The sequence below is a fragment of the Mustela nigripes genome, chromosome 17 (genome assembly GCF_022355385.1).
Source record: "Mustela nigripes isolate SB6536 chromosome 17, MUSNIG.SB6536, whole genome shotgun sequence".
NCBI classification, from domain to species: domain Eukaryota; kingdom Metazoa; phylum Chordata; class Mammalia; order Carnivora; family Mustelidae; genus Mustela; species Mustela nigripes.
Window position 1 is genome coordinate 13311520 of NC_081573.1, and position 23721 is coordinate 13335240.

General features: G+C 48.3%; 1 protein-coding gene across 5 annotated transcripts; it reads right to left on the reverse strand.

Moving 5' to 3' along the window:
* Window positions 1–16002, reverse strand: LOC132006032 (carcinoembryonic antigen-related cell adhesion molecule 1-like). Of its 5 annotated transcripts, XM_059383645.1 has the most exons (10): window positions 15810–16000; window positions 14619–14978; window positions 10803–11081; window positions 10155–10409; window positions 8651–8926; window positions 4470–4596; window positions 3696–3748; window positions 2942–2970; window positions 1790–1882; window positions 1–342 (listed from the first exon to the last, which is right to left on the reverse strand). In XM_059383645.1, exons 1-10 carry the CDS (start codon window positions 15868–15870, stop codon window positions 76–78), a joined length of 1800 nt encoding a protein of 599 aa, XP_059239628.1. In that variant the 5' UTR covers window positions 15871–16000; the 3' UTR covers window positions 1–75. The 5 variants fall into 5 exon arrangements, with proteins under 5 accessions (XP_059239628.1, XP_059239631.1, XP_059239633.1 ...); XM_059383648.1 differs by lacking the exon at window positions 10803–11081 and having other exon boundaries at window positions 15810–15998; XM_059383647.1 differs by having other exon boundaries at window positions 254–1882; window positions 15810–16002.
* Window positions 16003–23721: the final 7719 nt, after the last annotated feature.

Genomic DNA, 23721 nt, shown 5'->3' on the forward strand with positions numbered 1-23721 from the left:
TTGACTTTATAATTTTTATTATAAATATAAAGCAGATTTTACAAATAATTCAGATGTGGCCCTAGCCAGACAAAATTAAATAACACAGAATAGCATGGATGAGGGGAAGTATATACAGACTGTGTCAGAGTTAGAAAACCCTTGAAAGAGGTACCTGAGTGCACAGAATTCCCAACTTGCCCTCTTTGAGGGGCCTCTTAGACACAGCATGATATCAAGTAATATCGAATGAAATCCTTTTCTCAACAGCCACAAAGAGACTGTGTCTAGAAGGAGGCTGGTTGGGAAATACGTTGCCTCTCCTTCCCCTGTCCTTCCTTTCTGTTCTGCATGCTGGGACTTCTAGATGCCCATGGGGAAAAAAAAAAAAAACAACATTTCAGAGGCTGTTCATGGGGCCTCTGAACCAGTTATCCCCCTCCCCTGTCCTAATACCCTTCTCATCCCTGCTTCCCAGGAGAATCTACACCAGGGCAGCTTTCTCGGGGGTTAGCAGTGCCAACAGGGGTGTGAGTGTGTTCCCTTCAGGGCACTCCACTTCTCAAGGACCAGTCACACCTTAGCAGAAGCCAGGTCTCCCGAAAATTGAGTGGGGCAGACACCACGCACAGCAGAGACATGGAAAGTGGTGGTGGTTGAAGACTGGCCTAGGATGCCGGGAAACTGAGTTAGACCCATTCTAGCCACAAAAGAGGAAAACTGCTGCTGCTGCTCTTCTTTTTTGGAGCCCCCAACATGAGGACCTTGAGGAACTCCTGGCCAAGGGGACTTGAGGGGTTATGGTGGCTTCTTTGGCTGAAGGCAGTCAGTTCAGCTTATATAGCTAAGTAGAAATAGCACCTTTCACATGAACAAGCACTTGCAAAAACTGCAATGGCAGAATATCTCAGGGGAAAAAAACCCAACATACCAAACAGTGCATTCTTTAATAATTATTTAAATCATCTCCGAAGGGTAGCTCTCTGACTCCTTTCCCAAACTCCCAGTTGATTATCTCTACTAAGACTTGACTGCTCCCTGAAGCTTTATAAGCCCTCCTTCTGTAGACATTTCCTTGAAGAAGAAAATTATGAAACATACTTTTTTTTTTTGCATTTTCCATTAGGAATCACCTGTTGACCTCGGTGATTAATTTTCCTAATTGTTTCTAGTGGGTTCTCTGAAGACAGGCTTGTCAAAGGGCTTAGGTGGCTTTCTAGTTAAGCATTAAGGTGTTTAGGCCCTGGTAGACAACTTTGACAATAGACAAAGGTATAGAATTTCCCAGGTTAGCATATTTGTTTTCCTGTGCAGGGTGGGGTTTGCAGGGGGCTTTGGAGAGATAGAAACTTTTGCTTTTAATTCTTCTCTCTCTTCTTTCCTGGCACATGCATTTCATTGGATCAGGAGAGGACTCTCAAGGTTATGGCAAATTCAAGTTAGACTCCAATAGGACAGGACTGGGGCTGGAAGGAATGACTGTGCTCTGAATAGGGAAGTTTTAAAAAAGAAAGGAGGAGGGGCAGAGGTTGTGGCAACTTCCCAAGGTCCCCTTTGCCAAATTTCAATGACAAGGAAGGTTGGGTTTCCTAGGAATCCCGGATGTACCTTCTCATGTATTGACACTGAAGGGAGGGACTGTGACAAGGCAGCCTGGAGGAGCTTGTTAGGGAATAAGGTGGGGAAAGAGGCTTCTTCCCCTTTTCCCTGAGGGTAAAAGGGTCTCCTCATGATGGGAATGAAAGGTTGGAAAGAGTCAGCACAGCGAGCAGGACAGGTCATGTTACTTCTTTTGTACTTCTGTATATACCGTTTCTGTGTCTGCTGGGGATGGGGAGGCTGAAGTTGTTTTCTTTGGTTCATGGGCACTGAAGTTCAGGGAAGAATATGCAACTTCTTCACTCTGAAAGGCAAGAGCAGTGTGGTCAGTTAAATCAGAGCATAGGTCAGACCCTCACCTTGTGTGCTGTGATTCAGCACCATGTGCTATCACCATTTTGAAACTTCTTAGCTTTGGAGAAGGGCTTTAATTAGCCAAGATTACTCTGCTTGCTAACATCTGGTTGAGTGATCATTATAAGAGATAGATTACAGTATTTACTCATACTGGAATGCAGTGATATAGCAACAGAGAATGGACAGTCTATAAATGCATACAAGGACATGCATGAATCTCACAAAACAATTTTGAATGAGAGAAGCTAGACACATACAAGGATGTACTGTATATCCCATTTTGTAAGAGCATAAACAGACAAAAGTAATCTAGTGCACTGAAAGCCAGGGTAGTGGTTACTCTTTGGAAGGAAATAACTGGAGGGTTTTTTTGGCAGGGGAAAGGGAGGATGACATGTTTTATTTCGTGACCTGGGTGACTTTTGTGGTCAACTCATGAAAATTTATACATTGTTAAAATATATTTAGGATTTAAGTACTTTTTGGTATATGTATGTATTCTACTGAAAGGTTGAGAAAAATTTGGTTAAATTATTGTAAAGTAAAGGAACCAAGACCTCAGAACCATTAGAATGGATATCATCCTTTGTTGGTGAAAGCAGGGTCAGTGAGGGTAGAGGAGGGAGAACCATCTCGTGCCTTATGCTGGGCGCTATGCTGGGTGTTTTCCAGTGGTCATCTCGTTTGATTCCTTTAACTTCTCTTTGAAGTAGACAGCATGCCCATTTTACAGATGGCAAAACCATGGCTCAAAGAGCTTAAGTTACTTGTCCAAGGTCACAGAGCTACTGAGAGTCACAGCCAGGATTAAATACAGGATGGGGTTAATTCTAAAGTCCACATTCTTGTAATGAGGTAGACTCCAGGGAGACATTAACCAGTAATCCTTTGTTTGTTGCTGCATTGAGGAATTTTGACCCAAATTTGATCTCACATTTGAATCTTCAAGAATAACTCATTCTACACAGAGATATTTCCATGAGGCATTGAAACTGGCTGTGCTTACCTTAGACAAATTGTCAGAGTGGTCCTGACCTGGGGAAACAGAAGATGAGTTCTCAATCCATGAAAATGCAAAGATCATTTACGGCCGTAGAATGGGGGATTAGGGGGTGAGAGCGAGAGAGTGGGGAGGTGGGTCCTAAGCTGTTGTGATTTCTAACTGAAGGAGGTGGCAGCTGGCAGGAGGGCAGGGTAAGGAAGTGGCCTATGAACACCTGAGGAATTCACTTTCCTCAGAGTCTGTAGTCCAGACCCAGGGCACTGGTACCAGAGGAGGGCCAAGAGTAGAGCCACAGGAGGCCCCAGCCCACTTCTGACAATTTCTTCCAGTTCACAGGGTCTTAATTTTCACCCGGATGTATTTCTCAGCAACAGGCTTTAGTGGCAAGGAGGGACATTGAGGCCCACAGTACCCAGAGCACCATAAGACAGGGAAAGCTTCACCAAAGGAGAATGCCCACATCCGTTGTAGAGGCAGGAGGGGAGGAGTGCGGGCAAGGAAATGACTCCTGGAAATGGGTCCATCTTGCTCAGGCCTGCTTCGCCCAGGCAGAGTGAATATTTCTCCCAGGGCTGTGTCTCAGGGGAATCTTTTGTGGCTAGAAGGGTGTGAGGACCTATGCCAACCTAAGGTTAGGAAATGGACATCCCCTTCCAAAAGTTCAGGTCAGAAGTAGTTTGGGAATCCAGGATTCCCTGCTATGGCAGGGCACATGGTGGAACACACCAGGTCTCACTGGGTGAGTGGCTTTACTTACTGTGATTGGAGGCTGAGGGTTTGTGCTCTGTGACATCACGCAGGTCATTTGCCCTAAATAAATATCAGACACTGTGACTGCCATTCCCAAGCATAGGGCCTTTGCTTCTTGAATTAGGAAGGACATGGTCAGCAAGTAATTCCTTGGAGTTCCTCAGTGTTCATTTATACAGTGGTTGGTACTGCCTTTCCTCTTAGGGCCTCCTCCTTCAGTCTATCCACGATCCCCTCTAGGATTTGTTCCTTTCCTGTTTGCTGGGTGTCCACATGTGGGTCCCACATGTGGGTCCCTTGTATCGGAGCCTACTTGTACTCCGACACCTTTCCCCTTCTTTAGGTAGATGGTAGCTTTTTTCTCACTTTACTTATTGTCCAAGAGGCCTTTGGTTGTTTTTGCCTTTTCTTAGGTTCTCTTCCTGTCCTATCCCTCCCTCCTACAACTGTCAAAAGAGCACGCGACTCACTTTCTCCTGCTTCTCCTTTCATTTCCTCATTTGTTTCCTCCTGGGACCTTGTCTTCCCTGACTGGGAGATAAAAACATAGGGGGATCTTCCCCCTCTAAGCCAGATGTAGATGGGAATAACTGTGTCCAAGAGAGAGTGGGGTCCGGGAAGCATGAAGAAGAGATCCACAGGAATTAGTGCCAGGAAGCAAGGGTTTAGAAAGAAGGGAGGAACAGATCCAGGTGCAGAGACAGGGGCAAAGTCTTCTTCCCTCTCCCAAGCATGGCAGTTAGACTTGGAGAAAGAGGAACAAGAGGAAAGGTCATCATACCCGCCAGTCTTTCTGATAAACAGAAAGTACACCAGGGTTACTATCACAGCAACCCCAGCCAGGACTCCAATCACGATGCCAGCAATAACCCCAGGTGCGAGGCCAGGATTCAACTGCGTTAAAGCACCTATCATGGAAAGAAGAGAGAAGAATGAATGAAAGTGACATTATTTCACAGTGGGGTCCCCTGGGGGACAACTCTCAATGTGTAGTAGTCTCTACTTTCTGTTCCTTCAAGGAATACATTTTCTGTGGAAAGTTGCTGTGCAGTGATTAGCTGACTTCATCCTTCGATTTTTTTTCTCTCACTGTATTTTTGGGCTTGTGATCAGACTTACCTCAGTTCCATCCTGGCCTGTCTGTGCTCAGATATTTTTGAAGGCTTTGGAAATGTGAGAAAGACTGATTGCTATTTTTCTATAACTTCCCACCTTTTCATGTGCCAGCTGTGGCAGCCACAAGTATGTGCCCCTCAGGTTTCTTGTGGTGAGGACTTAAGTGATGGAAGGCCTGGGGAGTGCATTCTGAATTCACCCATCTCCTTTGCACAGAGCCCATACTTCTGACAGTAAGGGGAAAGGATGTGAAATAAGCCCAATTCTGTGAGAAACCATTTTCCTCTGAAGGGTGACTTGAGTTCGAGGGCCCCTCCTTACATCAGTCTTGCAGACAGGCACCTTTACAGAACTTCATTCTGTCACAATTTACACGATGGTCTGAGCAACCTCCCAGGCTCCTCCCACTCCTGTCTTTCCCTCACGGGCATTTTCCCCAATAAATAAATAAATATTTTCCCAATAAATATAAATAAATAAGCAGTCCCAGTTTGATCACATCTCAGGGGATAAAACTAACATAGTAGGCTTGAAACTTTGCATTTGACTCCTTTTTATCCTCTCCTGTGTTCAGTCAGGAACTATGTCCCACTGGCTTTTTGCCTAATGCCTTCTACAGCCATAAATAATACATTTGCATCTTTTTATAAATTTCTGTTTTTTAAAAAAATTCTGTTTTCCTAATTTCTTTTTTTTTTTTAATTTCTGTTTTCTTCACCAGCTCAAGCCTGATGTATTAATATTAATGTTTAGCTACTACTATGGCATACTTAGTAGGTACCAGGCTCTGGTGAATACATATATCTCATTTGATCCATATAATAACCCTTTCCACTTTACAATATTTCCACTTTACAATAACCTAACTTTATAAGAAACTGAAAAAGGAAGAACAAACTAAACCCAAAGCTAGCAGAAGGAAGAGAATAATAAGGATTAGAGTGGGGATAAATAAAATAATAAGTAGAAAAACAACAGAGAAAATCTATGAAACCAAAAACTGAGTCTTAAAAAAGATGAATAAAATTGACAAAACTTTAATTTAAAAAAAGATTAAAATTACTAAAATCAGAATTGGAAGTGGGGGAAATCACTATTAATTTTATAGAAATAATAAATATTTTAGAAGTACTATGAATAATTGCAAACAAATTGGATAACCCTAATGAAATGGACAAATTCTTAGAAACACAAAACCAACCAAGATGGAATCATGAAGAAATAGAAAATATGAAAAAACCTGTAACCAGTAAGGAGATTGAATCAGTAAGGGCATCCAACAAAATTCAATATACTTTCATGATAAAAACCCTAAAAGTAGTGATAGAAGGAAACTGCCTCAATATAATAATGGCCACAGATGAAAAACTCACTGCCAACATCTAACTCAATGTTGAAAGACTCAAAGTTTTTCCTCTAAGATCAGGAACAAGACAGGGATGCCTGTTTTTGTCACTTTTATCCAAAATAGCACTGGAAGTTCTAGCTAGGGCAATAATTAGGCAAAGGTATCCAAATTGGAAAAAAGAAGTATAAAATGATCTTTGTTCACAGAGGACATGAACTTACACATAGAAAACACTAAAGAGTCCACAAAATCTGTTATAACTAATAAATACAGCAAAGTTGCAAGATACTAAATCAACACACAGAAATCAGTTATATTTCTATATATTAACAATGAATAATCCAAAAAGGAAATTAAGAAAATTCTATTTACCACAGCATCAAAAAGAATAGAATACTTAGGAACTTATTTAACCAAGGAGGTGAAAGACTTATACACTGAAAACTATACAGCACTGCTGAAAGAAATTAAAGACCTAAATAAATGTGAAGACATTCCATGTTCATCGTTTGGAAGACTTAAGAAGACAGTACTACCCAAAGTGATCTGCAGATTCAGTGAAATCTTGGTCAAATAACAATGACTTTTTTTTTTTTTTCAAAAATAGAGACATCTATCCTAAAATTCATATGTAACTTCAAGGGACCCCAAATATCCAAAACAAAGAACAAAGTTAGAGGGCTCACTTTTCCCGATTTCAAAATTTACTACAAAGCTACAGTAATCGAAACAGTGCGGTACTAGCATAAAGACAAGCAAATAGACCAATGAAACAGAATAGAGATCCCAGAAATAAAACTATACATACACAGTCACACCATTTTTGACAGGGGTGCCAAGACTATTCAATGGAGAAAAGATAGCTTTTTCAGCAAATGGGTGTTGGGAAAACTAGACATCCATGCAAAAAAACTGAATGCTTACTTAACACCACATATGAAAAATTAACTCAAAGTGGATTAGAGACCTAAATATAAGAGTTAGAATTATAAAACCTCTTAGAAGAAAACACAGGGTGAAACTTTATGACTTTGGGTTTGGCAACAATTTCTTGGATATGAAACTAAAAGCATAGGCAATAAAAAAAACTAGATAAATTGGGCTTCAATTAAAATTATAAGCTTTTGTACATCAAAGGACACTATCCACAAAATGAAAAAACAATCCACAGAGTGGGAGAAAATATTTACAAATCACATATCCCATAAGGGGTTAATATCCATAATAGAGAACTACACCTCAGCAACAAAAAAAACCTAATAGAAAAAATGAGGGATGCCTGGATGGCTGAGTCATTAAGCATCTGCCTTCAGCTCAGGTCATGATCCCAGGGTCCTGGGATGGAGCCCTGCATCAGGCTCCCATCTCAGTGGGAAGCCTTCTTCTTCTTCTCCTTCTCCCACTCCCCCTGCTTGTGTTCCCTCTCTCACCGGCTCTCTGTCAGATAAATAAAATCTTTAAAAAAAAGGGGGGGGGTGGCAGAGGACTTAAACAGAGATTTCTACAAAGAAGACAAGCAGATGGCAAACAGGCACACGGAAAGAGGCTCAACATCATTCACAATCAGGGAAATGCAGGTAAAAATCACAATTAGATATCACCTCATATCCATGAGGATGGATGTCATTCAAAGCAAAACAAAATGAAACAAAAAAAGAGAAAACAAGTGTTGGCGAGGATGTGGAAAAGTTGAAACTTCACTGCATTTGCTGGTGGGACTGTAAGTGGTGCAGTCACTGTGGAAATGGTGTGGGAGTTTGTCAAAAAATTGAACAAAGAATTACCATTTGATGCAGTAATTCCACTTCTGGGTCTATGCCCCAATAAATTGAAAGCAGGGATTTTAGTAGATATTTGTATACCCATGAGGTGAAAAAAAACCTTAAAAGTTCATAGACAGATAAATGATAAACAAAATGTGATACACACGAGGGAATATTATTCAGCTTTAAAAAAGGAATGAAATTCTGACACGCTACAACATGGATGAACCCTGAAGACGATATGCTAAGTGAAAAAATCCAGACACACACACAAAAAAATGTCATTATGATTCCACGTAATCTTAGAATAGTCACATTCTAGAGACAGCAAGTAGGATGGTGGTTATGGGGTTCAAGTTGGGAGTAGGAAGTGACTGTTTAATGGATGGTGGTGACAGCTACACAACAATACAGGTGTACTATTGCCACTGAACTGTAAACTGAAAATGGTTAAAATGATAAACCTTATGTGTATTATACGGCACAAAAAAAAAAAAAATGGTAACAGAGGAAAAAAGGAATCTTGTGTAAGGTCACACAGTAAATGCCAGACCTGGGATAAGAAACAGTATATCTGATTCAGAGACTTAGCTCTTAACCACTCTGCCATCCTGTTTACTGAAATGGTCTCTTGATTCTATTCTGCTCTTCTGCCCCCTGTGACTTCTATCCATTTTGCACATCATTGGTAGAGTGATTGTCCCAGGATGTATCACTGGGAAAGGTGTCAGTTACCTTTCACAACCAGCCTGACAGGGTCACTTTTACTGGAATCGCCTGGGTTGGAGACCTCACATTGGTAATTCCCGGCATCCTCCTTCCTGACAGGGTGTATGGTGAGGGTGCTGTTGTCCTGGGACAGCGTCATCCTCTCTGTGAGCTTTAGACTCTGGCCATCGAAGAGCCACCTGATAGAGACCCCAGTGTTATTTGTGGAGCAGGTCAGGAACACAGAGTCGTCTTCTGTGAGTGTGGTGTTGCTGGCATGGAGAGAGGGCTGGGCCAAGGGCTCTGCAGGGAAACACAGGAGGGGGCTGATGAGAATGGGCCCCTGGGGCGTGGAGCCACACTCCTTCCTCTGAGATGCCAGCCAGTTGGAGGGCCCCAGTGAGCTCTGTGCCCCAGAGGATGGCCCTGCTGTCTGCAGAAGGATGAGTGTCTCTGTTCAGGTGATGATCTGTAAGGAGAGGGCTGTCCCTCGCCCTCTGACCCTCAGGTTCCCTCTCGCCCTTAGTCATGTGTCTGCTCCGCCCAGACATCACTGTGGTATCAGCACCAGGAACCTCTTCTAAGCCCATGTGTCCAGCATCCTCATCATCAGGTGGAATTTTTTACACAGTGGCTTTCTCATGACCCTTTTCTAGAGCTTTCTGAAAAGATCAGGCCCCCTCTCTAGTATGGTAGCTTTACATAGAAAGGGAAGGCATTTCCCTTTTGTTAAATAATTTATTAGAAAATGAGAATGGCCCAGTCAGTCTTTGTGAGCTTAGGACCTGGAGAAGTTCCAATCTAAAGGGTTTCTCAATCTGAATCTGACTTTTACTTCCTGGCCTGTGGATTGAATATTACAGAAAGGAAATCTTTAGAGTAATGGTCATAGTTTTAACAGAAGGCTGGTATTCTTAGCTGTAGGTATAAATATATAATTTTGGCACTGCTCCTTCTGTCCCGCAAAGGGACTCTGTTGGGGAATCTACCATTACTCATTGCTCTCGTTTGGTGTATCAGACATGCTGGTTTCACGGAGGGTTCTAGAACTGGTAGACTTCGGAGCCTGATATAGTCAGAGGGTCTGCCTCAAGGCTTGCTTTGCCCATTTCTTGGCGGCCTCACATGAGGGAGACTCTGGCACAACTGGTAGCACAATTTGGCCAGATTGAAGACAGGCTTCTCCTATACCTTCTCCATATGCTCCTGTCCCACCACAGATGACATCAGAGCAGAGTCAGTCACAGGATGAACCAGGAGCAAAAGGACCTTCCTTTTCCCTCTGTAAGCCCTCTCCACCACATGGGGCTTTCTGGGGCCGAGAGAACCCAATTTCCACATTCCAGGCTGGACCCAAGGTCTGCCTTGAGAAATCAGAGAGCAAGGGGAGGAAGCGTCTGCAGAGTTCAGGGACAGATTTGGTATTTGCTTGTGACATAAGCAAATGGGAAATAACTTCTAGGCTCTTTTCTGGAAGCCAGACAGACCTTCACCACAACGATCCATGCAGATGCTCCAGGGACCCACTTACCAGAGACTGTGATAATCTTGACTGTGGTCTTATTGAGGCGAGTGTCAGAGTTAGAGGCGAGGCAGGTATAGGATCCACTATCATTCGCAGTGATGTTGGGGATAAAGAGCTCCTGTGTGTTTGTCTGGGGCCTCCCATTGATAAGCCAAGAATACTGTGCAGGCGGGTTAGAGGCTGCATGGCAGGAGAGATTGAGGTTGGCCCCTGGATGGTAATAGGAGTCTGAGGGGGAAATGGTGGGAGCGTCCGGGCCATCTGGAGCAAACAGAATAAAGCCACAATTGATGCAATCCAAGGGAAGGGGAAGCTCCTGGTCTGTACAAGGGCCACAGTGTCCCTCTGAGCTGGGTCCCAATCTCATTTTATAAAGTCCCAACCAGAAACCCCCTGTGTTCAGCCTGGGTCTGAGACATTCACCTGTTTCCCCTCACAGGCTGGTGACCCTCTCAGGGAGGAGCAGCCTCTCCCCTCCTAGTCTTGGCTTAGGCTGGGCCTGCCCAGGTTTGCCTGGGACAAGAAGCCGTGGCCAGCCTAGGGGTCCAGCTGAGAGTCATGGACTTGGACCCCAGAAGGATGGATGTGGCCTGGCCCCTAGCTGTGTGGATTTGGGTTGGCAGCCTGGGTTTGGGAGGAACGGAAGCTACTCACAGAGAACATTCAGGGTGAATGGGTCACTACAACCGTCACTCACTGGGTTCCAAGTTGCACACACATAGGGTCCTGTGTCATCCCTTGTGACACCATGTATAGTGAGAGTCCTGTTGTCCAGAGACAGCTCCAGCCTGGTGCTGGCCGGGAGGCTCTTATTGCTTACTGACCACAGGTAGCTCGTGTTCTGAGTCTGAGGTTCACAGGTTAATAGCACAGAATCCACATTCTCCACGGGGTTGGAGTTGTTGCTTGTGATGTGGGGTTTGGGTAACTCCGCTGCGCAGACAACAGAAAGAACATTGCCCTGGGTGGTACCTGTGATTCCTCCACAGGCATCTTGAATCAGAGTTGGCATCTCTCACCTCTTAGCCAACTGGAGTCCTTCAAAGATAAGGCAGGTCTGTGTTTCTCAAGACAAATACATGAGGATCTGAGCCTCAGAGAACACAGGCCGCCTGCTGTTTGTCCAAGAGCAAGCACAGGCTCTCTCAGGTTAAAGAAGCATCAGAGTTTGGTTGTGAAAGACACAGGACAGGAAGTCAGAGAGCACCCTGGACCTCTCCTGGCTCTTCCCTGACTGACCAGCCTCAGATGCCTCACCTGGAAAGTGCAGGTGCTGAGGCCCTTTCTACGGCATAGACCTCCACCAGTCAGCCTACACGTGTTTTTCCCCTGAGGCCTTGTTTTCCAGGGTTGTCCTAGAGATGGGTCATGATGGGCCTTCCCAGAGCTCATAAGCCCGGAGAACACTGGGCAGCATGGCCTGGAAGGGAGTATTTCAGCAGAAGTAATACCTGGGGACACCAGGGGCAAGCTCAGAGGGCAGGTCAGCACCCAGGCTGCAGGGCCACGAAGTAGGGCAGGTCTCCCCAGGTGTTCCACAGTGACTGACCTGAGACGCTGGTGGAGCAGAGTCAAGACTAGAAATGATCCAGAAAAGAGTCAGGGGGACAAGCGGGGCCTGACTGGCTTTGGCAGAGAACTGTGTGCTCTGCCCTTGGTCTTTAAAGTCTCTTTTCTCACTGCAGAGGCCAGTGAGGACGATGCTCATCTTTCCTGAAATACAAGCGGCTATTTTCAAATGCAGAAGGGGTGAATGGTGGGAGGTGAGGTGGGGGTGGGGGTAAGGATATCTGGCCTTCATGGACCATTTACAAACACAGTTATGAGACAGATGTATGTTGTAGACCAAGTTCTGTGGTCCCACCAGGATCACATTTTGAGCAAAGGAAGATGTTATAGTGGGTTTGAAATCAGTAACTCCCTGGGTAGAGAAAGACACATGAGTCCTGTTAAGGAACAGAATTGATCCAGGAAGGATCTGAGGTGCCTCTGTTATATAAAGGGAGGAATGATACCAAATTAGTAGAAATGATACGCGTTATGTTAGTAAATTTAGGAAAGAAAGTCCTTGTCACTAATTTCTACAGTCAAAATGGGAAGAAACCCAATGCCTGTATGTGGCTTTCTTTTGATCTCAGGAAACACAAGTTTGATCAAATTTATCCAAATTGGGCAGCATCTAAGTGAAAGGACAGTGACTGGTAGATCTAACCATGTGAGAGGACCCCACCCTGCGGTAGAGGTGTTCTCAGGAGCACCTGTGTGTGTGTGTGTGTGTATGTGTGTGTGTGTATGTGTGTGTGTGTGTGTGTGTGTGTGTGTGTGTGTGTAAAAGGCAATGGACTAGTCAGATGGAGCAGTGTTTGGCCAGTCCCACTGTGGGAGGGTCTGGGGAGCCACTGGGAAGAACGAGAGTCTTGTCAGGATGAGGATATGAATCAGGAGTAAAGACATGAAATGAGCCCATGAGTTTTGGGGAGTGCAGACCTGCCCCTTCTGCCTTTGATGCTCTGGTGGAGTCATGTAGAGAGTAGATCAAGGGGTCACAGGTCCCTGTTATGTGGTATGTCCCACTTGTTGCCGTCATGGAGGGAAAGAGCCCTGGATGAGGGCACAGCGAAAGCTCACTCTCTTGGTGAACTGGGGAAACTGGCTTCAGATGGAGCCCAGCAGAGCCTGCTGCTCTGACTGATTTCTGTGACCTTTACTATTGCCTGGGAGGGTAGGCCTAGCCACAGGTGTTAGTAGAAGAATCCAGGGAAGGGGGTAAAGAAGAGTGTGCAGAGCAGGGGTAGTCCCAGCTGGGGAGGAGGAGGAGGAAGATTAGGAACATGGATAGAGCAGAGCGCCAGAAATGTTCCAGGCTGTGAGCAGTGAGGGTTACAAGTGACTCCAAAGACTCCAGGCATTGAGAGCCCACAGCTGACCCAGGGACGGGATCCTCCCATGGCTGAGCAACACCAGAGTCATCATGAGACTCTCTGGGAGTGGCCTGAGGGGCTGGTGGTCAGAGAACATGGGTCTCACAGAACATGAGGGAGGGAGGGACAGGGAGCAGGTATGTCTAGAACCTCCTAGAATTCTGCATCCAGGGACCAGACTCTGAAGAGATTATGAATCATTCATCCATTCCTTTCCTCCTTCATTAAAGAGCAGTTGATTTGTTGGGCCCTGTGCCGGTTAGGGGTACACAGTTGGGAGGAGCAGGCAGAGTCCTTTCCCTTATACTCCAGTGGGATAATATCAGCACATCAGGAAAAAGTAAGTGATTCCAAGTCCAATGCAGAGAGCTGTGGATTGGCCACCTAAGGGGAGGCCTGGGCGTTCCCCGCACTGACTCTGATCATTGTTGAAGGTAATTTAGTTCTTTTTTTTTTTTTTTCCTTTTTAAAAAATTTTATTTATTTATTTATTTATTATTTTTTTTGTTTTGTTTTTTTTGTTTTTGAAGGTAATTTAGTTCTTGACTAAAAACATTAATTCTCTGCTTGCTCTCACTTCCCAGACCAGAAAATCTACCTTGAGCTGTGGATCCCTAAGAAGAAACGTCTGATCCAATAGCTGGTCTTAGGGTCCATAGATGCTTACTAAGGCCACCTGGGTGGAGAAGGGCTGTGGCTACAGACAGACCTTGTAGTATTGTGATCTGCCTGTGTGACTCTGATTCAGTTGTCTGCATTGCCCCATGCCTCAGTTTCCCCTCAATAAAATCAAGTAAGTGGTCTCAGGGTTGCCATGTCGTCTGTTATTAACCTTTCACAATTACCTCACCTAAGGCTTGGTAGAGAGGAGCTGCCCCATAAACAGCTGTTACTTGCCTGCATGAGAGACAGCTCCCTGGGCCTGATCCCTGGTATGGGAGTTGCTGCCAGGAGCACCTTCTCTCCTCTGTTCCTCCCTGGGGGCACTGACCTTCCTCTGGGGTCTCCTATCCCGCCAGGGCCATCATACAATAAGCCCAGGGACCTTCGCTATCTGTTTTCCACCCCAACTCACAGGTGAAGGACCAGGCTCTGCCGCTCCCCAGATGCGGCTCTTGGTACCGAGCCCTCGATGGTGACCGGCTCGGGCAGCTGGGAAATCATTGCTCCCAGTCAGCCATGCCAGGAAGGCAAAACCCAAGCCTGTCACGGAACCCCCATAGTCACTGGAGTCAGGAGCCCTGAGACAGGAGTCTGGGCAGGGGAATTCTGGGCCGAGCTCTAGTGACGATCCCAGGGGGCCCCTCAGGTTGGCCCTGGCTGAACCCTGCAGGTTCTTTCTCGGATGATTCCAGAGTCTGGATTCCAGGAAAGGAATTCCAGTCTTAGGAAGTTAGTCTCCACTGTGTGTCCTGCACTAAATGCTGGAACCCTCCTCCCAACATGGGACATAATGAGAGGGGGATGGAGGCCCAGTCCCGGCCTGTCATCCTATGTGTGAAGTAGAATTCACCCCACTCAGCACCAGAGGTGAGAGGGAATTACTCACCAGATACATGGAGCTGTCCAGTTACTTGTACCGTTTCATAAGTTCTATTTATGATTTGTAGGGTGTAGACTCCTGTGTCATTCAGGGTGATGTTCTGGAACAGCAGGGATCCATTGGGGTACACTGTCTCTCTGCCGCTGTGTGCAGGTCCTATAACAGTTTTTTGTGAATCTAATATATATGATACAATACGAAGGTTCTCCTCAGTTGTGGCCCCTTTGTACCAGTTGAAGCGTCCAGTATCCCTAGGCAGATTGTGGACTTGCAGAAGGACGTCCTTCCCTTCAGTAGCACTGGGCGGCACGGACTCCACAGTGACTTGGGCAGTGGTGGGCGGGTTCCAGAGGGTTAAGAGCGAGACTAGGAAGGAAGGGAGCAGACGGATCAGGGTCTGGACCTAGGTGTCGGAGGGAAAGCTGGGGCCCTGCAGACAGAGGAGGTCCTCATCCCCCAGCCTCGGGGTGTGTGTGAGTGAGCGTGCACGGGTATCTGTGTGTCTGTATGTGTCTCTGCTGGTCAAGGTCAGCGGCATGACTGCACTGCTTCACCTCTGAACTTAATTCCTCTGTTTGGAACAATTTCCTCCCATGTCTGTTGCTCACTCCCTCAATGCCCTCAGATACCTGCTCACGGCTCAGGGGTTCCTCAGGAGAGGCCTGCCCTGACTGCCTCCTCTGAAGACCCTCTGTCTCTACATCCTGACCTTTCCCTGTTCTGTTCCCGTCATGACACTTGTCAGTACCTGACCTCACATTCTAGACGTCTCTGGGTGTCTGTCTTCGTCCCCACAGAAGTGAGCTCGGGGAGGGCAGAGACTCGTCTGATCTGTGCTATACCCTGGTGGTAGGGCAGGCGGCAAATACCCGGGGCTGAATGAATGTGTCCCCAGGGCCCTCCAAGTCTGGCATTTGTCAAGATCTCAGGTTGGTAGGAAGGGACAGCTCTTAGGGTCCCTAATAGGGACCCCAGTAGGGTTGTTGTTATCATACGTTTTCAAACTTCAGTCCTCAGTACTTGGGAAACAGCCCTTGGCTCACCACTTCCAGATCATGAGACAGTCCTATCGCTGAGCGGCTCCCCAAGTCCTGCCCTGCTCCTCTGTCCCCTCTCAGCGTCCTGTCCTCCCTGGAGACCCCAGCCAGCCTCTCTCTCTTAGCCTGCTGCCCCCTCCCAGGGAATTGACCCTCTCACCTGCCAGCAGGAGGTCCTGCCAGGGAACCCGTCCTTGGGGAGGGGCTGAAGTGGGCTTCATGGTACCTGCTGCCCACTCTGTCCCTCCCTCTGTGAGAAGAGCCTCTGCTTCAGAAATGCTTGGAGCACTGCTGTCCCAACGTGTCAGCTCTGCCGTCCTTCCTGCTTCTGAGCTGATCTTCCTCTGGGGGGCAGGGACACAGGGCCGGGTCACGTGAGCCAGGGCGGGGTAACTGCTAGATCCCCTCCCCTCACCTCCTTCCCCACTCCCTTGTCCCCTTCTTCCCCTTTCATTTCTGTCTACTTTTAGGAGTTCCCTGGGAACGGCTGAGGCCTCTCCCTCTTCAGCTGTGATTTCCCAGCATATGGGAGAACGCCCACATGCCCTTGTTTGGACAAGCACAAGCCTGTCGCGTTGGGGTCCAGTGACCCACACAGCTTGGGGTTAAGGTACAGGGACAGTACCCCCACAGCCCTCTGTCCTCCCCTTGCGGCTTTCCCCTTTGGAGCAGAAGCCTGGGGGCTGCCTCAGGAACTCCTGTCACTGGGATGTCACCCACACTGTGCACTAGAATCACCTGTGGAACTGTATCAAGACTGTGAATGCCCACGGGACACCTAGAAATGCTGCTTCAGCAGATGCCCAGCCAGGCTGAGACCCCATGATGTGGGGGGTGCAGCCGCCTCTGCCCCTTCCTGCCCATGAAGGGTCTGCAGATCCTGTGAAAATGCAGAGTCTGACTCAGCGGGTGTGGAGTGAACCCCAGAGTCTGCCTCTACCAAGCTCCCAGGTGATGCTGACCAACCTGGCCTGGGAAACACACTCTGAATAGCAAGACTGAGGGGGACCCAGTTCTCTTAGAGGATGGCCCTTTTCTCCACTCCCCTGCTGTGTCCTGGCCTTGAGTCTGTTGGTACCACACACAGAGCCCCAGGGTCCCCAGATACCGAGGATTATTTTCCTTCGTAACAGAGAAGGCCAGCTGGGCACTGGTCTCACCAGTGCTCTCACAGACTCTGGGGAGGTTGGACTGACTCCTGGCAGCCAGGTTTCAGAGATGACTCTGGGGGAGAAAGGGACAGGCTGGATGATGACAGGTGAGGGACCCATGGTCCATCCTTGGTTGTCTACAGTCTGGTTTCTGCTTCCAGGGACAGAGACCCAGGACCAGGTGTCTCAGGAGCTCCATTCCCAGGTGCGAAGGGGTTTCCTGTGTGTCCTGGGAAGAGAAGAGATGGTGGGAGGTCAGGCAGCTGGGGCTCCTGGAAATGTTTCGAGGAGACCCTCCCTCTCTGTGTCCATTGGCTGAACTGTGGCCCAGAGACAGTCCGTGTAATCTTGAGCGTCCTGGGCAGTCTGTGTCCTCTGTCTGGGAACCTTCCTGTGGTCACCCTGCTTCCCCCATGGGTGGTGCCAAGCAGGGAATAGGAGCTGCACAGGGACCCCTGACAGATCAGGGTGCTCCTAGGGCCCTAGAAGGAGTGGTCAGTACAGAACGGGCATGTGGGAGGGACCCAGAGGGTCTGTGGGAGAAAGAGATGGAAACCAGGCTCCTCCTCCCCCTCAGCCAAAACCAGCTTCAGGGTTTAATGTCCTGTGTGTTGCCTGCATGTCTCTATGTTGTTCCCTGGACGCAAGTCTGGGGGCAGCATGAGGGCTGCTGACCAGGCTCCAAAGGATGAGGGTCCCTGAGCTCTGGGCAGAGGTGAGTGACTGTCGGGCCGGGTCCTGGTCCCTGTGGGTCCTAGACTGTCTGACTCCATCCCAGGGCAGCATGAGTCCAGGGAGAATACAGACACAGTCTAGAAGATTCCTGCTCTTGTGTCAGGAGAATTGTCCACCCAGAGGGATTTTCTCCCTCAGCAGGAGCTCTCTGTCCTCGAGATTTCAAGGAATGACCTCGTAGGGGTCTCTTGAGCCTTTGGGGAAAAGGTGCCAGCCTGGGGGCTGGACCCCACAATGTCCTGTCTCCCCATCACAACAGGGAGGGGAGCCATCTGTGTCCCTGTCTCTCCTCTGCTCTAGGTCTCTCCACAGGAACTAGGAGCTGGGGTGCCCCTACCCAGAGACTCAGCCCTGGGGGGAAAAGCGGGCAAATGCTGGGTTCTCCTGTCTCACCTGCCTGGGAAGTTCCCCCTTGTTCCCCAGGACAACTTGAGCTACTGAGAAATCTTCAGGGAGTCATAGCAGGTGTCCCCACAGACCAGGGGTGAGGAGGAGTCAACTCCTGATGTCTTTGGAGGTCAGGGTGGGACTCTGAACTCCCCTGGTAGTAACCACATCTGGGTTTGTGATCCAGAATTTGTGCGAGGTCAGATCTCTGAGAGAAGAGGAAGGACACAGGCTGCCCAGCCAGGCCTTCCAAGGGAGAAGTCATTCACAAGATCCAGATGGGAGGGGGTGTCCATGTTGTGGGAATGAATGGGGGTCTGACCTCTAACTGTAGGAGGCCCCTGTCCTTCTTCCTGAATCTAGGAGGGGTAAAGGCCCGGCAGCTTACAGGGGCAGCTTCAGGCACGTGCTGGCCTCCTCCCATGCTGATGCCAGTGGCCTCAGTCTGCAGGGAAGAGGCTCTAACCCCAGGTTCACATGGGGGGACATTGTGTACTTTCCCTCATGCCTTCAACGAGTACTTACTAAGCATCTGTGATGTGTCAGGCCTGGGCTGGATCCGGGGAACTCCACAGAAAACAGGACAAATGTGGGCCCTGGACTCATGGGGTTTACCCTGTACCAGGGCCAGCAGCACTAGAAAATCATGGCACTGAGGGGTCAATTATCAAAAAGAGAAGGGCCAGGAAGGGAAAGTATCTGGCGCATCTGGAACATGTCAGGGGGTCTTAGCTGATGGGGGGGTCCCATGGAGCATTCCTGAGAAAGTGACCTTTTGGCTGAGACTGGAAGCATGAGTGGACCTTCGCCCCTTGAAAGACAGAGGGTGTGGAGGGACGAGCTGTCCACAGTGGGCAGATGCCTGGTTGGCCAGAGGTGCTGACAGAGTCCAGTGTGGGGAGCCTGGGGAGCCAGGAGGACTGTGAGTGAGTGAGCCTGGGGAGGGTCAGACCCTGCTGGGTGTGGGCAGGCTGAGGAAGGCTCCTGGCGGCGGCGCAACTCTACCGCCATCTGGTGGACAAAGAGGAAAACGTAGAAGACCAAGTCAGGGTGCCAAGCCATTCTTCATGTTTTTGTTGTTTTTTTAAAAATTTATTTATTTGACAGACAGAGATCACAAGTAGGCAGAGAGGCAGGCAGAGAGAGAGGAGGAAGCAGGCTCCCCGCCGAGCAGAGAACCCGATGTGGGGCTTGATCCCAGGACCCTGGGATCATGACCCGAGCCGAAGGCAGAGGCTTTAAGCCACTGAGCCACCCAGGCGCCCCCATTCTTCATGTTTATTCAACATCCATCTGTGGATATTTCATATGGATCACATATCGTGTTAATACTCCATCATATTCCAGCTCTGTGAGTCCCAGTGTCTGCTGTTGTAAGTACATTGTCCCTGCCTCTTCCCTCAGTAAATTGTCACCAAACTCTGATGTCCAGGAACGTGTATCAATGTGTGTTGTCTCCAGTTAAGTTATACTGTGTGTGTCCCTGAGCGGCAGTGATTTGTGTGGCTGGGATGCTGGGTGGTGGGTCTGTGGGGAGAAGGAGGAGGAGCAGGATGCTGGGTGCATCAGGAAGGGAAGGTTTGTGTCAAGAGGGCAGAGGGAGGAAGATGGGTAAGTTAACTTTCCTTCTCACTCCCAGGACCTGGAATCAGCACAGGGTCCTCGACCTGGGAACACACAGCACCACACCTCTCTGTGTCCCCGCACCCGGTGAGGTGGGAACTCCTTCTCTCCTATTCATCATTGTGAGCCTCCTGGGCCTCACAATACTGAAATGACTTTACACTCACAGTCTCACCCAGCACCTAGGAGTACCCCCACCTTAAGGCCTGTGTTCCTCTCTCCCCCTTCCCCCTCCCCATCCCTGGGATTTCTGTCCTGCACCACCTTCTCTCTGGTCCTCTGTGGCTGGCCTCAGCCAGTGGCCCCATCTACTCCTGCTCAAGGCAGCTGCTCCTGAGGTCGTTGGGGCCTCACAGTCTCTGGGCTCACTAGCCATCATGTGTGGGCGGAGAGAGGTGAAGCTGAGATCACCATTCTGCTAGGCACTGCACTCTCTGGATGGCCTGGAGTGATGTGTCAATAGAATCATTGTATCTCCTGGTAGAAATATTCCTCCCTTTGGAACTAACTTCAAGGTCAGCAGCACATAATGCCACAGGGATGGGAAACGACATTTTGCCGGTGGATCACGAGAGGTATAGTGAGCGGTACCACTCTTATTTCTAGCCCTCAATTCTTAGACATGAGAATCCTGGCTGTGGGAGAAACCACACAGACTCGATGTAGACTCAGAGCATGTAGAGCCTCCTGGAGTCCTTCCCTCCAACACTAGCTGGTGCTGTCACTGAGTGTCCAAAAGGCCAGCCCCACTTTTCCCTCAAGACAGCTGCTTCAGGATTATGATGAATGCGTGCACACACTGCTGTATTTTATTTGCTCTGAAGTGAGTCCCTTGATCAGAAGCAGTGCTGTGTGGAATGCTGTGGCAATTGAGAAAGCATTCTGTGAACCCATGGATGGTCTTTTCGTCAGGAGCTTTGTGTGTAGGGAAGGCAAATCTGTATCCAGAGTGAGTATCCATCCAGTAAGAACAAAACAGTGCTCCTTCCATCCTGGAAATGGTCTGTCATCAACCTGCCAGCAGACAGCTGTCTGGTCACCCTGGGGAATGGGGCCATACCAGGGACCCAGCATTGGTCTCTGAGCTGGCAGATGGAGCACTCAGTGGTGGCCATAGCTAGGTTGGCCTTGGTGAGCTGAAGTTCATAATGCTAAGCCAGTGCATAAACCACCCCCACTGTGGCCACTTTGTTCATGAGCCACCCAGGGAATAACAGGTTGGCTAGGGAAAGAGGCTGACTGATTGATAGCCACAGAACAGACCACCAATCCACTTAAGTATTAAAATCTTCCCATGCTGAAGTGCATGGTGAGCATTCAGAAAGGTCTATCCACATACCTTCTCCCCAGACCTCCTTGTCACCGATTTTCCAACCATGTTCCTTCCAAGTGTCTGACCATGCAACCAGATCATCAGCCACAGCCGTGAGTCGGTACACAACCATACCCAGGCCATGTCTCCTTCCAAGCACAATGAACAACAGGTGCACTTCCTGAAGCTCTCCCCACCGAGAGGATTTCCCTTCACCCTGACCATCAGGAATGTTCCAGAAAGGGGCTGCCATGCTGGAGCTGTCCACTTTGGAGTGGTGTCTGCCTGGCATGCAGAACCATCTGTAAACCAGGCCTGAGGTTTCTCTTCCTCCATCAACTGATCATAGATGGCTCGCCATGAGGCCACAGATGTGGCTGGGAGAGAGAAGGCAGTGTTGCAGGAGTGGGGAGTGTGGGCATCTGGGCCATGTCTTCACATACTATGTGCCTTCAGATCCCGGCCAAGCTTGATCATCTCATTTCCCACTTCCATTTGATGATGGAGTGCTGCTCTGTATGCCTGGCTGTAGGGCCTGGTGTGTCTCCCAGTCCATGATGGAATTAGGGTCAGTGCAGAGCTTATGTCTAGCAGCGTCCAAAGGGCCTGTGTATATTTCCTTTGCCCCAGCACATAGGCCACCCAGATCACATGGCAACTGGGTGGCCAGTGGCAAGCCAAAAGCTGTCTCCCAAAAGTACAGCAAGATTTTGCATCACAATCCTAAGGGCCTGCCCTGTGACTCAGTTCTGTGGGCCTGCTAAGGGCTCCAGACACCAAACCTGGCCACCCCCACCACCTCCAGCACCGCTGGACCTGCTGGGCTCTCTAGCCCAAATGGCAGAGCAATTTGCACAGAGGGTGACCTGCAGCAAAGCCTTCTTTTTTTCTTGGCACCACTCAAAACTAGCAGCTTTTTGGGTCACTTGGTAAATGAGCCAGAGTAGCACACCTACCTAAACAGGGAGCACATTGTCTTGAAATCCAAAGAGGCTCACTTGGTGTTGCTTTGGTTTTGGGTGGTTTGAAGGGCAGGATGCAGCAACTGATCCTTCACTTTAGAAGAGATCGATATGCCCCTCACCCCTGGACCCCTAGAAATTTCATGGAGGTAGACAGCCCCTGAATTTTTGTTTATTTCCCTTGTATTGGCATAGAAATGCCTTACCTGGAAGTCTAGGGTCACCGCTACTTCTTTGCTCACTGGGCGCAGTTAGTATAATGTCATCAATGCAATAGGCCGGAGTGATGGCTTGTGAGAGGAAAAGGCAATCAAGATCCCTATGAACTAAATTATGACTCAGGGCTGGGAAGTTGTTGTGCCCCTGGGACGGGACGGTGAAGGTGCATTCCTGGCCTTGCCAGCTGAAAGTAAACTGACTCCAGTGGGTCTTTACTATCAGGTATGGAGGAAGAAGTATTTGCCAGATGGATAGATTCATACCAGGCGCCATGGGAGGTGATAATTTGCTCAAGCAAGGAAACCACATCTGGTACAACACATACCAGCTGCAATTAGAGTCACCACCTGGTTAAGCTTGGGATAATCCATTGTCACTCTCCAAGACCCCTGTATCCTTCAAGTCCTTGATGCTGCACTAATCTCTCTGGTCCCTCCAGGAATGTGGTATTGCTCAGTTTACCGTTTTACTAAGTAGAGGCAGTTCTAGTGTTTCCCACTTGGCCTTTCCCAAGTAATAGTCCTTGGTCTATAGGGCAGGGAACCAATGTAGGGATTCTGCTAGCTGTTGAGTATGACTATTCCACTTACACCAAACGGGGAGATAACCATAGGATTTGTTCAGGGATACCGCCCCTCCCTGCCTGCCCAGGCTCACTGTGAGATGGACCTGAGCTCAGAGTCCATTGGCCACCTGAGCTCCATAAACTCCTCCTCTAATTGGTGGGACACTGTGACATTTTGGTCCCTAGTTTAGAGCCCCTGTCTAGTGGTGCCCCAAAGAGCTATTTGCTTTTCCCCAGCGACTGTCAACTTGGTAAAGGTCACAGGTCCCTCTGGGAAGGCTTGGAGAAAAGTTAAGAGTATAAATTTTTAGCAGTGTACTGGGTCCTTCCTCAAGGGGACCTGGCTTCTCATTTATTCAAGGGATTCTGGCTCCTTAAACTGCCTCAAGTCTGGGAATTGACTGAGAAGCCATAAAACTTGGTTGCTATGATTCAAGATAGACTTTTGTTCACTTGACCTAGAACTCTTCTACTTATACAGACCAAGTAAGAATATAGTAGCTTCCTGTCTATTTCATTTCTACGAACACCATGATTAGCTAGCCAATGCCTTGCCATTGTCATTGGTCTCCAAGAATCAGACTATTCAGATGGCTGCTTTGGATCTGCTGTTCATGAGGGTGACCATGGCCCAGCTTGCTTTTGATGATTAAGTGTGGCCTCTTGTCCCTGCTACTCCAGGATCCAGTTACCTCCATTGAATTTAGGTTTCCCTGTTCAGTGGCAGCAGCTCCCACTGTACTTTCTGACCTACAGAGAAGAGCAGTCGCAGAGCTCTTCAGGTGTGCTGAGACTCCCTTATAAATGTATACTTCACAGTCATGAAAGAGAAAAATGTGTCTTCTGGATCCTCCAAAGTGTGGGCAAGCAGGTCTTAAATGACAAGTCCACACCCCACTCCAATCTCCTTAGCCTTTGGATCTATTCCTCTGCCTCTGAGTCTCAGGGCTGTTCTCTGATGCAGAGAACTCATGGGTCTGTTAGGATAAACAGATACAGACGCAGAACTGAGCAGTGACCTAGTGAGCTGAGTGGGGAAGGGTCTGAAGATATTTCTCTCAGAGAGGTGTCTCTGTCCACGGAACACCGGTGGAGGGAAAGAATATTCCACACAGAGT

Excerpts from the sequence above, each read along its gene's own strand:
- LOC132006032 (XM_059383645.1), bottom strand. The coding sequence starts at position 15,870 with ATGAAGCCCACTTCAGCCCCTCCCCAAGGACGGGTTCCCTGGCAGGAC. Across the intron at positions 14,979-15,809 it reads GCAGGACCTCCTGCTGGCAG|TCTCGCTCTTAACCCTCTGG; the intron begins GTGAGAGGGTCA and ends CTTCCTTCCTAG. Across the intron at positions 2,971-3,695 it reads ACCCTCAGCCTCCAATCACA|GTCAGGACCACTCTGACAAT; the intron begins GTAAGTAAAGCC and ends CTGTTTCCCCAG.